At 40.9% G+C, this 16,721-nt stretch overlaps 1 protein-coding gene across 1 annotated transcript in view; it reads left to right on the forward strand.

Annotated features, from left to right (window-relative positions):
• ccser1 (coiled-coil serine-rich protein 1) overlaps nt 1-16,721 on the forward strand; it is a 121,994-nt gene that overhangs the window by 38,639 nt on the left and 66,634 nt on the right. Inside the window, exons 7-8 of the mRNA XM_084358848.1 lie at nt 3,011-3,185; nt 8,633-8,710. Of these exons, the coding sequence (XP_084214974.1) occupies nt 3,011-3,185; nt 8,633-8,710 (253 nt within the window). The remainder of the gene's footprint in view (nt 1-3,010; nt 3,186-8,632; nt 8,711-16,721) is intronic.

Below are 16,721 nucleotides of genomic sequence, written 5' to 3' on the forward strand. Positions count from 1 at the left end.
TGTCAGAATATCACAACTTGGCAGAGAAATGTGTGTTGTAGTGCAGGAATTTTAAAACATATCTGAGTAACCTATTGGTTAATTGTTGTTGTCTTTCCAGTTTCTTGATGGCTGGAGAGTCTTGCATAACTTTTGCTTTACACTGACAACATTATTCTATCACTATAGTTGCTTGAATAATCAGTAGCACTTGGATTACACAAGATATATGTGTATATTTTGTATTTGCGTTGTAGTTTATATCATGCTGCGATGCTTCGAGAGTATTCAGTCTGGAAAATGTGGAGAAGGGCTTCAGAATCAATTTTGAATTAATGTGACAAAATCAAAAGCTACATTTTTATCAGTGGGTGCTTGTGAGGAAGATATGCAATCGATTCATTGCAAACAGTTTCGCCCTTCCAGAGCACAGTGGCCTTGATACTGAAGATTCAACAGACTGTTATTGTGTTCCTGTGTTTTGACATTTCGAAAAATCTCTTTTGGGTCGAGCATGGGTCATCTCCACATTGTTATTGATTGAAAACATGACATTAATTGATTTTTAATTCTTGTTAATGGGAAAAGTTCACATTGTACCTTGTAAAGGTTGAATTTTCAGCATTAACAGAACTGAGTATCAAGGTTATTTTGACTTAGAGTCAAACACTGTCGATTACACTGATCAGCCGCAACATCAAAGTCACCTGCTTAATATCGTGTAGCATCTAAAACAGCTCTGACCAGTCAAGGCACGGACACAGGACCTCTGAGGGCATGCTGTGGTTTCTGGCACAAGGACGTTGGTGGTGGATCTTTTGGGTCCTGTGTGTTGGAAGGTGGAGCCTCCATGAACTGGACTTGTTCCAGCATGTCCCATGTATTCTCGATCGAATTAGCATCTGGTGAATTTGGAGGCGCCTTGAACTCTTTTTGGGCAGTTGCTGAAGGGTTTTTGCAGTCTGGTGGGGTGCTTTGTCCTGCTAGGAAACCAAAAGCCTTAATATGTCATCCATTTGGCAGTTGCAAGAGGGCTAAGCTGTTAATCACAGTTTCCAGGTGATTAGCCAAACTTGTTGTAGATTTGTGATTAAGCCAGTTTCCTCTGGCATCTGGCAGTTTACTTTTTGGTGGTCATCTTTGCAAATTTTTAATTGCAAGCCTGGCTGTCCCGCAGTCTCGTGTCCCTGTCACTGGTCCAGTGCAGTGCTGGTGACTTTAGATGAGAACCGTGGTGCACAAAACTATAACTACTAAATGTTAATCACAAAATAAGAATGTAGAAAATGAATATGACTTTTCAAAATGTATCTTTAACTCCCCTATTATCACCAAATAGCAAATATCAAAATACTAAACCACAACAACAGCTGGACAGCCATACGATTACATTCATAATTGCACAAAACTATCATAAAGTAAGCTGCTGCGTTTATTTTCCAAATGAGTGGCCGGGGCGAGATGTAACTTAAATGCAAATTAAACCATTAGTCACATAAATCTCTTGACATCGTTGAAACTACAACACAGAAAGAGCTTCATCTCTGTTTTGAGCCTTATACCAGGTGGAATATGAAGTAGTCCTACATCTTAAGCAGTTAAAAATGATGCTTCTGGTCAAACCTAAACTCTTAAGCTGACAGAAGAAGTGGGCTCGGAGCAATGAATGACTATAGAGATATAGTTTTTATAGATAAGGTCAGCGTTTGTAGTTGTGGCGCTGGAAGGGGAAGAGAGATGAGGCCTGCTGCAACATTGATCAAGCCCGACTCTTGTTGAAAGTGCCTCATTGTGTCTGTCCTCTGCCGTGCTAAATAGGTGTTGAAGGTGAGACAAAGAACAGAGGCCATGCACCAGAGACCAAAGACATACAGCTCCAGAGGCCTGTTTACTGTTTAATGGACTGTGTTCTCAAATGGGACAGTTAATTAAAACAGTGCTGTGGTTGATCTCACACTGTTGTTTGTGTTTGCATCCAAACCCACACCACCGCAGACGTGTGCAGAGGAATAGAGTCACAGAGGCTTGCTAATAATCAGGCCTTAATCAGTGACTTATGAACTCGTCCTTTTTGGAAAGATTTCAGCTCTTTGGGCTGGGAGGTCTACTGCAGCTAACAACTGAGAGTTAATTAAAAAGGTGTTTCTAAACACACAGTCGCACAATCAGCTGCGTGCACAAACACGTACACACCGTTGTTTCCGCAGGACAATAATTGTGGACATGCAATAATGCAAAACACATTTACAATCCTCAAAAAATACTGAGGAGGATGCAAACCAGATCACACAGCTGCGACGGACTATGATGAATCAAAGCTCTCGACAGTGAAGTATCCTTTTGAGTTGATAATGATGTTGAGACGCAGGATTAGAAGCAGGACTTTGATCTTTGAATGCACGAGTGTGTATGTGTGTCTACGCATTTTGTATGCATTTGTAAGTGCTTTTGTTTAGTCTGTTTGAGTGGGAGTGTGTTATCACCTCTTGTTGTCAGATTTAAATCATCTTAAAACAGACTTATTACAGAAGTGGATGCTCATTAAAACGAACTCCTTCGGGGCTCCCGCGGAGCAGCTGCTGTGCTCTCTGATGGTTGCAGGTCTTGGTCTGCATCCGACCTTTGTTACCCCGTCTACCACCCCCGTAGAAATCTCTCTTCTGTGTCTCATTTTCTATTTCTGTCTCATTTATCTTGCCTTTTATCTATCTTTTTTTATTTAAAGCCTGTAGGAGAAGGAATTCTTCACTGGGTTGCATCTAATTTTCACATATTATTCTTCCGCATGCTGACGAATTACTGTTTAGACCATGTTTGGGCATTCTGGGAACTGTTGGGATGTTCAGAAGCAGCTGATATCTTATTGCGTAATATAGCATAACGACCGAAGGCAGAGCGCCTTTGAAAGATTCCACTGGTTGCCTGTTGAGAGCATATGAAGACAGGTCAATGATCAAGTTTTCACACTGACTCACACTAACATGAAATCTCTTTATTGCTCCCCCTTCCCTTTGCTCTCCCTCTCCTCCAGGGAGCCCAGCCGTCCGACCAGCCTGCTGCCTGCTGACTGGAGCTCGGGGCTGGGTTTGGGGCGGGAAGATGAGCCGTTGCCGCCGGGGCTGGAAACGCTTCCACTCAGGCTGATGCAGCAGGACTGCACTGCTGTCAAAACCCTGCTTTTAAGGCTGAGACGGACACTGCAGGAGGTGGGATATGCACACACAGACACAAGCTAGACTCTTCTTAACACGAGTTCATAGAGATTAACTAACAGTACATCCCAGAACACTATTCTGTTAAGTGGCCCTTAGTGCATTTGGCTGCACAGAACAGAAGAATAACGCAACTAGAAGTTGGTACCGCACTGACAGACCTTTATCTGATCAAGGTATACGTACATCCGATTGTTTTAAACCACGGTTGGCACATAATATGAAGCAAAAGGCATTTGAAAGCAAAACATTACAGAGCTCCACTGACAGATTATTCACTCCTGTTTCAATCAGTTCTATTTCAGCTGCATGAAATCTTCTCAAAGTGGATCCTTTGCCGCCTTTGAAAGGTTTGTTTTGTTAATTTAATCAGATCCCACATTTTGAGAAGGAAACTGGAAGCCTTATTTGAGTGTTTGCCCTCATACTCTTCCTATACACACACTCCAGACATTAATCCTCCTGTTTCAGAGTATCACTCTGCTCTTTAAATGCTTTAGCCTCCTCATCGCTAGTTTACCTCAGGCTATGAGGCCATCTCAGTGTGAAAGTCGGGAAACCAGTAAAATTACCTCTGCACCATTATCGACGTGATTAGCCGTAATAGTCACTTAGTAAAGCACTGACACGTTGCAATAGCTTCGCAAGGTTTAACTGTAAAAACCAGGGAACCGTATTGATGGCCACCGTGCTCAGTCATGCTATCGTTTTAACTGCCGGACCGCTTCACACCAGAATGTAAATAGAACTTAATAATAATTTTCAAGCTTTTAAACATGGAGTACATTTACATTTTGTCATTTACTGGGATTTTTTCACATGCTTTATTTGGGGTAATTGCAATTTGCAGAGAGCTTGACTTGGAGCAGATTCTCAGTCACAATGACAAATTATACAATCAACTGCTGAATGTAAATTCCAGTTTTACTGAGACCACAGTCCACACAAGGCCACAACGATGATTACTCTCTTTTGGAAAATGGCCACGGCCTAAATAATTGTTAAAAGTTGTATATCGGCTTCAATAGAACTGGTTATTTGGAAGCTGGTGTTTTTGGCGGTGCTTCATATATTGTGCGTGTTTTGTTTCGGAATGAAAGTGCTCATATTTTCACTCACACACTTTGTCCCATTGTTTTATGAGTGTATGACACATTTGCATAGCAAAGAGAGATGTTAGTAAGACCGTAAGCTCTGGAAGTTGAGCTGAAAGAGCATCCATTAGCAATGTCTGGCTGCTGTTTTTCTTGTAATCTACATGGGTGTCTGACCAAATACAGCAATATTACACAGACCCAAACTCACAAATACAAATACACAAAAAGGCCTATAAAAGGGTGACCAGACCTTCCCTAACACCCCACCATTAGTACCTCTAAACTAAGATCAAAGCTAGTGGTGAATTACAGCCCACAGAGGCATGTGGATGGCCGTCTCGCATTCTCTTTACTGCTCATTTCTCTGTTTTTCCCCTACCAGGACCACTGTGAGAGAGACATGAGACATGAAAATGATAATTACTGGAGAGAGACATAAACTACAGTGGTGATGGAGAGACTAAAGGGAGTGCAAGGGAGAGAGTACACAGCAGCAGAACATGAATATGAAAGAGGAGATACTTTGCCCTCTTTGCTTGCTCTGTTGTGTCATTAACTTGCAAATTTTGTTACCTTCCATCAGTGTATGTAATCCATTCTGCGGCAAGGGGAGGGTGACTCGGCATGTCTGGATGCTTTGCATATTATTTGCTTGACCTTCTGGTATGGAGCCCCAATCGTCTTTTCTTTTCTTTTGTTTACCTTAACTTAAAGGCCCCAAGTTCACTTTACTTCTCTTCTCTTTAATGGCAGTCAGAATACCGGTCAGCTTTATGTGTCACCTGTAAAACAGCACGTTTCCAATCCTGTCATCCTCAAACCAACTGAAAAGGATGGAAGATGCTTTCAAAGAGGCACAAATTACCATAAATGACTCACGCAGCGTAATCTAATATTTTTTAAGCCAGGCGCTCAAGTCCAGAAGTCCAATATTTATCTCATTATCTCCCAGATTTTCTGCATTTGTTCTACTCTATGCCAACAACTGTAGTAAACACTGCCAAGGCTCTCTAAAAATATCATTTGAATGCCATTTGTATGGTAACATGCACAACCATATAACATAGCAAAAAAATACAAGTCGCAAAGTTGATCTTTGTGCAATACCAAATAAAGTGACATAACCCATAAGCTTTTAGATTGTTAACAAATGCAATAACATAAGTCAATAAGTCCACAGTTTTGGTAAAAATACTCCTCTTATTACTCAGATTTGACCTGTATCGCTAGAGTAACTGTAACTGCTGCTAACTGTAACTGCCATTAGCTATTTAGCTCAGTTAGCTGTGCAGCTAGCAGCGAAGGAGTGTTGGTATTTACACCACTAGCACAGGAGCTTTAGACTGGGAATGGTCAGGGCTAGCTAGTTAGCATGCTAACTTCAGTATATACAGTATCTATGCAACACAATACATGGACGTCATAATGTCAGAACTGAAGTTCTGAATGTTTTAAATTCTCACATATTGCCCCTTTAAGCTAGACTAGGCACTAGACTTTTATATATTATTTTTAAAAAAAGTGCTTTTTCCAACTGAGACAGCAAAAGAGAGAACAACTTAAAAAAAAGAGAGAAGGCATTTCTGCTTTTTCAGATCGTGACAGCTGGAGACAGGCAGGAAAGGCAGGGGTGAGAGAGGGGATGACATGCAGTTAAGGGCCCGAGCTGGAATTGAACCCTTCCCATTTCGCTCAGGACTACCGGGGCACCCCATAGAATATTTTTATGGTTTAATGCATATGCTGAGTTCGGTTATGTTTTATGGATAAAGATGTCAAATGTAAGAGTTGTCAGTGAGAAGACCTGGAATCTGTGAATGAAATGATAAATTGCAAGTTTGCTGTTAAAGGATTAAGAAAAGGGGAGCTCGGGTTAACATGCCGACGGCAAACTGCAACATCCGAAGTTTATGTCCGACTTTGACACATTTCTCACCCTCGTTTCACATCATCTCTCTCTACTCTCTGTGGTAAAGGCTTAAAGATGACATAAACATGAGTCTCATACACACAGCATAGACAAATACATATCATGATATGCATGACCTGACCAGATAATGCATCACACTTGATAATTTCCTGTGTTTTCTGTGCGTCATATTTGTCAAATCAGTACGTTTATGGCAGCTGGAGACACTCCTTCCATCCATGATTTATCTCTCTTTCAGCAGTTTATCCTGTTGGTTGCACGGAGGAACATTTCTAAAATACCACTGTCCATGTGTGCATTAATGTTGCAACACACAATGATCCCCATTTGTCAGCGTCAGCCATGGATTCTAGCAAAACAGTGACGGCCCCATTTGTTACTGAATACACTCTGTGCAGCAAAATCCTCACATGCACCACCAGGCCCAGTTAGCTTGTGCCTCTGCAGCCCCTTCTGTCCATCCCAGTGACTCTTACCCTCAGGCTGCTGCTTGACTTGTGGCAGCAGCTTATTGTTGCTGCCTCCATAAAGCCTTTTCAGCAGCGTGGTGTTGTTACTACAATAGCTATGGATATAAAATGTATTTGAAAATGCTATTATGTATTACTGTTACACCACTTTCTTTTTTGGAAAGGGTTAGGTTTCGCAGCAGAATTGTAATACAGCTGGCTACTATGATATCCATCAATACCAGCAAAAGTTTGCATGAACTCTGACAAACTAAGTTTTATATATTTGCAATTTAAGTTTAACCACAAGACCTCCAGAAGCTCGGGGTTAGAAAACAAAGAAAAACTCAGCAATATCCGTGCAGAGCTGGTATTTTAAATTCAAAGAACTCACTAAATTGCATGGCAGTATGTTGCTAATGGTTCTGCTTTCTGATAAAAAGCCAAATGTCAGTGGAAGAGAGTGGGCATGAATGCACCTTGAGTTATTTGAAGGTTTTCATTTCTTGATTAAACTGATGTGTAAATGTGATTAAAGGGGTGTATCAAACTACAAAACCTGCCTCCCTTTCTTAGGCCATTCATCATCTTTCGACATTTAGCTTCGGGGTAGTGCAAGTCATTAAATCCAGAGCTCCCAGGCAGCTTTCTCCATTCTTAAATCCAAAAGGCTTTTTACTGATCCACATCTAATTGTGGGGACAGTTGTGTGTTAAGGCCTGTGGGACAGGGGTGACCTTAAAGAGACTGTGTATGTGTGAGAGAGAAACGAGAGAGGGAGAGTGTTTGGGTGTCTGTGAGTGTGCGCCTGTCTCTCCACATAGGGAAAGGCATTGATCACAGATGACACATTGAGGGCCTTACGCCATAGCACACCTATAATTCTGATAGGGAGGTATGCTTCTTTAAAAGGTCAGCCAAACCAATAAACCGTCAAGTTTATGCTGCGCAAAGATTCGGGCCCTGATGTTTCTCAGGGTTACCTTCAGAGTATTGACAGGAGGCCAAAAATATTCACAAACAATCAGGAGTTTAGCCTAAAAAGCACCTTTTCAGGGTGTCTTGATTGTGTGTATGGTCATCGCTCTCACACAAAAGAACGGTTGCCTTGCATATAAATCTGCAAGAGGGCAGCAGATGGTAAGAAATAGCCCTTATCACAAAACCAAGTGTGAACACGTTAGTTAGCATCTTGTGTGTACTGTCATGTCCTTACCTTGAATTATTACATCAAAACCAGCACTCCCGGCTAAAGACATGACTTTATCTTCTACCTTCCCATCTGTCCTTTCTTAAGCCCTCCCAGTTGACAATTAGACCAGCGTCTGCTCATGTTTGAGGAGTGTGTGCGTGTTCGCGTGAGACAGAATGTGCACCTTATGTCACATGAATGTATGCCCTGTCCAGCTGAGTGTGTGTGTGCATATATGTGAGCCCCCTCCAGATACCCCCCTCCCCGGCTCTCTGCCCACTAGACACGTGTGTCGAGTCCAAAATGTGTCCGATCACAGCTGGCTTTAGAAAACACAGAGATTACGTAAGAAACTGGCTATAAAAAGTTACAAAATTGAGATGTGTTCCTACAGCCAAATTTTCTGAAACCAATTATCCTACATTTTTGTGAGGATAAACCTACAGTTTATTAATAGACAAGGTGAAATATTGCCTAGCAGAGGAGGCTGCAGCTTAAATGAGCAACAATCTGCAAAAAAAACAGTCTTTTATACCTCTCTCTATTTTCCTATTAAATGAATGGCCAGACCTCTAATGTTTTTGCCAATACTGTTTAACACCCAAATGAAATTGCACGAATTAAAAGCTGAAATAGTTGCAGATGCCTTTATTTTATTAAGTGAGATTGATGCTGTAAAAATCATTCTGTGCACGTTACTAGTTTATCAGCAGCACTTATCACAAACCTCAGCATGATGTTAATTTTTATATTTATGTTTTTGTCTTTTGCAGAGCACAGAGACGAGTCCTGCCAGCAGCCTCCAGTCTCTACCCATCAGCCCTTGCAGTGAAAAGTCCCTTCCTTTTAAGGTAACTTAAAGCGGAGCCTTTTATTTTGCTTTACTGAATCTGTTTGTTTGTGTTTGAGACAAAAAAAAAAGAGAGAGACGTGCACTGAATGCTTAATAAGTGGCTTTGACCAACTTTTGAGCAATTGTCATTGCCATCTGTCAATAAGTTTCTCTCAAATCTCTCAAGTAGCAGAGTTTTAGTCCCCTGAATGATTTTACAATTGTGCTGAGTTGCTGCCAGACTGTTTGTCTTTTTGACAAGCAGTTTGAGGGGCATCACAACACCCAATTAACTGTCTGACTGATCAATGATCCAGCTCACGGACGATTGGATGGAAATCTGGCAGGTCAGAAATTTTGATGGGATGTCCTGCAGCTTGAGCAGTTACACGGATACCGTCAAAAGATCTGAGATAAACTCGGCTTGTTTTGTTGTTACTGCGCTAGTGTTTAAAACGTTTTGCTAAAAGTGTAGCCCTGAGGATATTGGGACATAAAACCGAACCTCGCTGTGGAACAGACAGACCATATTGTCTGCATCTTCCAGCCATCTGTGGCTCTATAGTCATCTTTTTTTTTTGTCTGACTTCCCATTCATAGTAGATTTGCACAAAGGAATGCCACCTTTCTCTCTTTTTGTCAACATAATTGTTATGTTTGGAAAAACTTTATCTGAATTATCAATGGACAAAACTGACTGGGGGTTCTGTGTTTACGTTCAGCGTGCGCAGCCATATCGTGGTAGGTCGATTGATCCGAACAGTAAAAGTTGGAGGTTCTCGCTGTGCAGAACGTACATGAAAGATTAATAAAAACCAACAGTGTCTGCCTGGCTTAAAACATTACAGCGAAATGTAGTTTATGTGATCGTTTTATACAAAAATAGTGCATAAGATTTGCGTAGCTCTGTTGTGCTTTTGGGCAGCTACAAATCAAGCCATACACCGAGCAACATTTACTCAAACAACCCTCAAGTACGCCGAGCCAGCTAGTTCAATTAAAAGAACACAGAGGCCTGTCTGTGATCCAAAATATAAAACTGAGTCTTCCTTTGATCCGTGCGTCTCCTTCAGTTTCACCCTTATCAGAACAATTAACAGCAATTTTTTTTCTGCAGCAGCTCTCAATGAATCGTAAAGAGATCAAATGGGAAGAAAGAAAGCAGAGGAGGGAGGCAGGGTTGGGGGACAAGGAGAGGGAGATACAAAGAAAGGAGTAGTGAAGCAGAGTGATAAAAAGCACGAGAGGAGGGGAATAATTGAATGAGAGATGGGCAAAGTGCTTTGCTTGCCATGACAGGCCCCAGACCCCCTCTGTCAACCTAGTCCATCAGAGCTCCACGATCTAGATGAGATTTATTAATCTCTGCAGGGAGTGTGTGTGTGCTCAAGTGTGTATGTGCGTGTGTGTTAGAGCAGGGTTTAAATTTACCAAGGGAGGGCTTTTGTCAAGCTTTTCTCTGGGATTTAGTTGGGTGACAGCAGAGTTCTTGTTAGACTGTTGGAGGAGAGAGGAGCAGAAGGGATGAGACTCCTCAACTCCTCTAGTACTGTTTTAAATCCTATGGTGGTGTCTTATTGATCTGCATTGTATTGAGTGTCTGATAGTCAGTGTCTGACACAATACCATGAAATATTATGCATAGTTGTTACTGAGCGTGTGAGTGTGTGATCGCATTTTTTTTTTCACCAACCTAATCTCAAGAATTAATGTCGGTAATTTATGTTTCTGCAGACCGGCGATATGTTGTTGAATATGTTGCTTCAGGTGTCCTCATGTTGCAAATTCATGTTGTGACAATGCTGTGCTTGTGGTCTTGCGGTTTAGGCACAAATTCCACTTAGTTAAGCTTAGGAAAAGATGATGTTTTGGCTTTCGTCGTACTGTTGCCACAAACATGTCTGGAAATCGTCCCAGCTTCCGTCAAAAATATCCACTTTTGTTGGCACCAATGCGGCTGGGTCATGTGTTGACGTCTTGTCAAAAGTATCTGGTTCTGTTGCCACAAATACAGGTGAAAATTGTCCCAGCGTTTCGTTAAAAAATACCCAGTTCTTTTGGCACGAACGCGGCTGGGTAACGTGTTGACGTCTTGTCAAAAAAAAAAACCTGCTTCTGTTGCCACAAATACAGTTGGAAATTGTCCCAGTGTTTCGTCAAAAATATCCAGTTTTGTTGGCACTAACACGGATTGAGTAATGTGTTGACGTCTTGACAAAAATATCTGGTTTTGTTGCCACAAACATGGCTGCAAATGATCCCGTCATCTCCCTAAATATTATTCAGTGGTTTAAACCATTGCAAATGTCAAAACACTGTCTTGGAAAGTGTTTGCAGCCATCATACCTGTCAATCCGCCACTATCTCCTCTTCCTCTTGATCTTGAAAGCTCGTATACATGTAAGTTGAACGTGATAAGACACGTGCTGTAGAAATGTTGAGATCTGTATGAAATGTGCACATTTAATGCATCTGTGGTTTGCAGAAATGTACAATGCCATCATTTATTCTGGTGACTCGGCTGTTTTTTTTATCATGGGGCAGGAAACAGTACTTTTTTGTTGGTGTAATTTGTCACTGGGTCTTAGTTTGGAGTTTATTTGTGTTTGTGTGTGTGCATGAGAGAGAGAAAGAGAGAGGGTGTTTGTGTGAGTGCGTGCCCTCTTTATTGACCTACATGGAGTATCAGTGGCAGCTGGATGATAAGGAAAAATTAAAAATGTAGGGTGGGACACAGCGTGATGAAGACAGCAGCTCTGGCTCAAACTCTCCCAGGAAGAAATGCAAGGGTGGACAGACGGGGAACTGGGTGGACAACTGGGAGAGAGGGATCAGGAGGGGTTAGAATAAATGAGGGCAGATGTCTGATTAAACAGTCCAAACCACAAATATAAAGACTTGACCTTTAACCTACAAACTGTGTAATTATAAAAGGGAAAAATGTACTAATCAAGTCATACGGATGGATCTAAAGGTTGGATTTTTCCTGTCTGTGGATTAAGCTAACAGTGATGTAAGTCTTGTATAGATCCATTACCAATTTATCCAATAATATTTGTGGTACAAGATATTGCCGTCATGCATGGAGGTCGATTTGTGACACATTATTAACAAAATGTTTCAACATATCATAATATATTCAGTGAAACTTGGCTGGGGTGGAAGAAAATGTGAAGATTTGATTTTTTTTCACGTCATTGTCAAATATTAACAAAGCTACGCAACAGATGATTAAAATATTTGCGTGCCAAACTTTTATTGAAGAACAAGCACCAGCTGGCCTCCAAGTGTTAAGAAAATCTGGACAAATCGTTGCTTCAAAACAATGATTGAAAGCAGATCTCGAGACGTTCGGTCCGATTGTCATTTGTGAGAAATAAACTTTTTGCGAGAGCATTGTTTAATTTTCCGATTAGCGATTCATTCTGATCATCCTGAACCGCTCCTCAAGTAACCCAGAAGTAGACTGTGGCCTTCTCAAGGAGGGAGAGAGAGACAGTGGCGGCGGTATGGAGATTGATATAAACAGCAGCAAGAAAGCTTGGAGGAATTGAGGTTATGCAGGAGATGGAAACAGGTAGAGGAATAAGAGACGTGTGTGTGTTTGTGTGTACATATATATATAGAGAGAAGAATGAGTAAGAAGGTAGGAGGCAAAGGCTAACCTTCTGACAGAGCTGGAGGCAGGGAAAAGAAACAACCTAAAGATGGAGAGGCCGTATTGCATGAGGTGAAGCGGAATATGAGGAAATAGTTGCAATGCTGAGAATAGGATATTGTTCTACTTGACTGTAAGATAGATTGGGGAGCGAGGGAATGCAGGGGAAAGGCTTTAGGGGAAAATGTGGAAACTGTAGTTGATATGCATTCAGTTTGAGGACGTTAAGGTAGATCGCTCACTAATAGAGGAGAGAATGAATACAGACGTGCGGGGGATGGAGGTGGGAGGAAAAGGGAAGGAAGAGTTTGAGGAGGAGGGCGGCAGAGAACGAGCGAAAGGGAGGGGAAGAAGAGAAAGAGTTTGAGGGAGGGGCGAGGAGAAGAGAATTTGTCCTGGCACTCCAGAAAACGACTCTGTGGGTGTAAAAATAATCTACGGTAACCACCTGAGAGGCTGCAGTGTCACAGTGCGCCCTAGTTTAATTTAGGCCCGACGCATATGACATGATTTTTACCAGATTTTGTCCCAGTTAAAGGGCTCTACTGTATTTTAGAAGCGTGAAGTAGAAAAACTCAAACTAGAGGTGTGCAGAGGTGTGTCAGAGCACCAAAACAGTCTAGGACAGCAAGTTTTGTTATTAAATGACGTTTGTATGTGTTCACCTTTGTTTCAGAAGACATGAGAAACTTCTTTTTTGTAGTGAAACGTTTAACATTTTGTCAGATACCGCATAATTAGAAATTAAGAATGTATAATTATGACTGCAAATTCATAATTATAGACTGTTCTCCACAGTGTGAGAGGGTTAAAAAGATACATGTGTGCAGGACACACACAATGCAAAAACATCATAAACACACGTCTTCACACACATACAGTATCAGTAGAAAATGGCGTTTCATTAAAAAAAAAAGGCAGGGGGCACGAAACAAGACTGCTCGTCTCATCTGTCTATCTAACTCTCCATCTTTGTCTCCTTTCTTTAGGTTCTCTCATTCGAGTTAACCTTTTCCCCAAACACTGTTTCTAACTAACAGCCAAGACGTCCGGTTTCTCACACACACTGTCACAAACTGAAGTGTGTTAATGTGTGAAAGTGAGGGAGAGGTGATCAAAAGAGTTTTTTTGGGGGATTTCATATTCTGAATTCCAGATTTTCTGTGAAGCGTCTGTTCCTCCCGATATGAGTTCTTGAGATAACATTAAAATCATTAATAGTGAAGTTTGAACAGGCCTTTTACATCTTGAATTATTAATCACAACATTTTAAAATGTGATTCCAGTCTGGGGCTGGTTGCACAAAGACATGTCGGACTGATCTTCTGCTTTACAGCGGGTCAGTGTTCGCTTTTTTCTTAGAATTGTCAGATGCTACTTTGCGATAATTGTTTTAAAAAGAAAACCAAGAAGTGTCAATTTAAGAGACTGCAACAACACCTTAGAAAACTGTATATGTGTGTATTATTTCTGCTTCCACGAAGCACAGTTTTGAATATTTACAGTAAAATGTCTAATTATTCCAGAGGACGTACATTTTCTTTTATATAAGCGGAGCTGAGCAGCTTAAAAGGCTCGGTCAGATGTGCTTTTTAGTTTGATAAAAGTTGTAATTCACTCAGAACACTCAGACGATTAATCCTACTTAAAATACTCGAGAATTATATCTGAAGTCTGGCTATGCGTTAGATCTCAGCCATTCTGGTCCTCTGATATATCATTTTTTATATCATCGCTGATGTGTCTGCCAGTTCCTGTCTCTGCAAAGTGAAATACAGTAGAAGTACGGTATTTCACTGCAAGTAATTAGCATTATTTTTATATCTTTTTGTGCTATATTTAATCTCTCAGGGATAATTCCTCAATGTGAGGCAGCTCAGTGGCTATTGCTGTATTTTAAGTCACCGAGGCAGGTGACATCTCTCTTCTGTCTCAAACGGCGTAAATTTTACAGAACTGGTTTGACAGGTTACCTAACTGTTTCTGTGCGAGGTGTCAGCTTTACTGCCTTTTTAAGGTGCCTCAGACAGATGGAGTAGCTATAAGAACACACGCCCGCTATTCACCAGACACAACACGTCCTTCAGGTTATAAAGGATGCTCGCGGCGTCACAGCTCGTCGTGTACAGCCCGTGTTCAGATTCACAGAACTTCTCACTTTCAAAGCTGCTGTCTCGTAGCATACATGGGAGATGATTGTGATCCGGTCATTAGACTCTTTAGACAGCTGAGTTCATTCAGATTGACATGTGATAAAGGTCACAGTGTTTTATTGTACATTCTTGAAGGCATGATACCGGATCTCTAGGTGCAAATGACACATTTTTCATCACCTCCTCCATCTCTCTCTCTTTTTTTTAACACTCAAGCAGCTTTTCTCGCCCTCCTCTGTCTGTCAGCTTGCATAAATAGGATGCAATTAAAGTAATAATTATAGTCCATCAGGCAGATACAGTTGATAAACACAGACAGCAAGCAGACAGGAATAAAGACGGATCTAGACATGAACAAGTACTTCATCCCAAAGGTAGGAACTTAATGCTGGATCAGTGCGAGCAGGTTTGTGTATTTGTCTTTGAGATGCTTTTGTTTTCGCACGTAACTATGAATCTTAAGAGTTCAGTCCTTTACTGTGTTTGTTCAAGAAGCCAGTTGAGACAACGTAGAACCACATCAATAACCTACGTGTTGGATCACTTTTTGGCTTGAGCAGCTTTACATTATGGCCCTTTCTTTGCTCATTTTTGTGCCAGACAAGATATTAAGTTCACCACTTTTTACTTAGAGGTGCAGTTTTGTGCAAAGATTGGAAAATCACACTTTCCAGACCCAATTTACAGATTCGAACAAAAAAAAAAACCAAGTCATAAAAAATTGCAAAATGCTCAGGATTCATTACTTTTTGCTTGGTTTTGTGTTGAAAGTTGTTGTAACTCCTCCATTTCTCTTCTATGTTGCCTTCTGTCACAATAGTTTCCATCAGCACTGCACTGAAAATCAAGCAATTTCCTCCCAAAATCCCTCATTTGCATGCTGACATTTTTCAAACATGTCAAACATGGTTAGAACCATCCAAAGTAATTTGCAATTTGGACGCAAGGAACAATTTGTAGGAATTAGCTTAATACATGAAGACGTATGTTCGTAACGGGCATGAAGACGGGCGCAGAAATGGTTATTTCTCCCTGTTCATTCTATTTAATAGCTCTGCATGGTCTGCGCCTACAGTACATGTGTGATTTACTGGTCTATATACCACTAATTGAGTTTTCTTCTGGAGCTTTTAACCAGGATTCCTGGCTGTTAGTTAGGCTACATTAAAACTAAAGGTGATTGAGCATTTAAAAAACAGCTGCCCACAACACTGGAACCGCCTTATTATTAGACCTTTAAAAAGCAGCTCAGAGCTCATTTTTCAGATAAGCCCTCATTGTTTTTCTGTCCGTACATAAAAAAAAATAAAGAAAAGCTTCATATATCATATCTAACACCTCCAAGAATCTTTCTGTGTTGTCATCCTGTTTTAAGGGAATTTTTCGAGGAGGCATCGTCATAACCAAATATGCTGCCACTGTAGCCTAAAATGACACTCCAGGAAAGTTTAGTCATGCTGATTATACCATTTTACATCCCGTCTAGCAGGGTTATGGATTGATATTGGGTAGATTGGGTCTGAAGATTTAATTATGTTGTCACACCCCTTTCCACAATTTCAAGCAATGGGCAATTTGACAAACAAATTAAAGCTAGATGGCGTTGAAATAATAGCCAAACAACCATCACATTTTCTCCAAACCGCATTTCTGAAAAAGAAGTTAACAAATTGAATAATTTCTTCTAACAAGGGGAATGTAATTCATCTTCATACCCTCTTCAACTTGCTGCTGATTGCGAGCGTGGAGTGGCCTCAACCTCTGTACAAAATCACATAAAGTGGATGCACTCCAATGATTTTGATCAGATTTATCCACTCTGAGGCAATTCCAATCACATTAGAAATAAATTCGCATGCCCCACTTTTCTTCCACAGCCTTTTTTCCGTTCAATCCAGCCTTGAAAAAGTGGTTGGAAAGGCACCTGATGGGTGACTTAATGCACATTGTGGTGCTTTTTTTTTTCTCCAGCAATACAGTTTCTCATTTAAGTTTCTGGCTAGTTAATGCTTTCATCTTTTTCAGGGATTTCTTGCAGGATTGCACTTTTCGGGGGGAATTTGAGCCAAGCGACATAAAAAGTTATCTCACAGTTTTGATACCAATCTCCTTCACTGCCTTCGCTGTCGAAACTCTTAAGCTCTCGTCTGACCCGTAAACAAACCGCACAAGTCAATAAAGTACATGGATTTAGTCATAAGCCTGTTCTGATCATTATA

This window comes from Pagrus pagrus (genome assembly GCF_965226575.1).
Source record: "Pagrus pagrus genome assembly, chromosome: 8".
NCBI classification, from domain to species: domain Eukaryota; kingdom Metazoa; phylum Chordata; class Actinopteri; order Spariformes; family Sparidae; genus Pagrus; species Pagrus pagrus.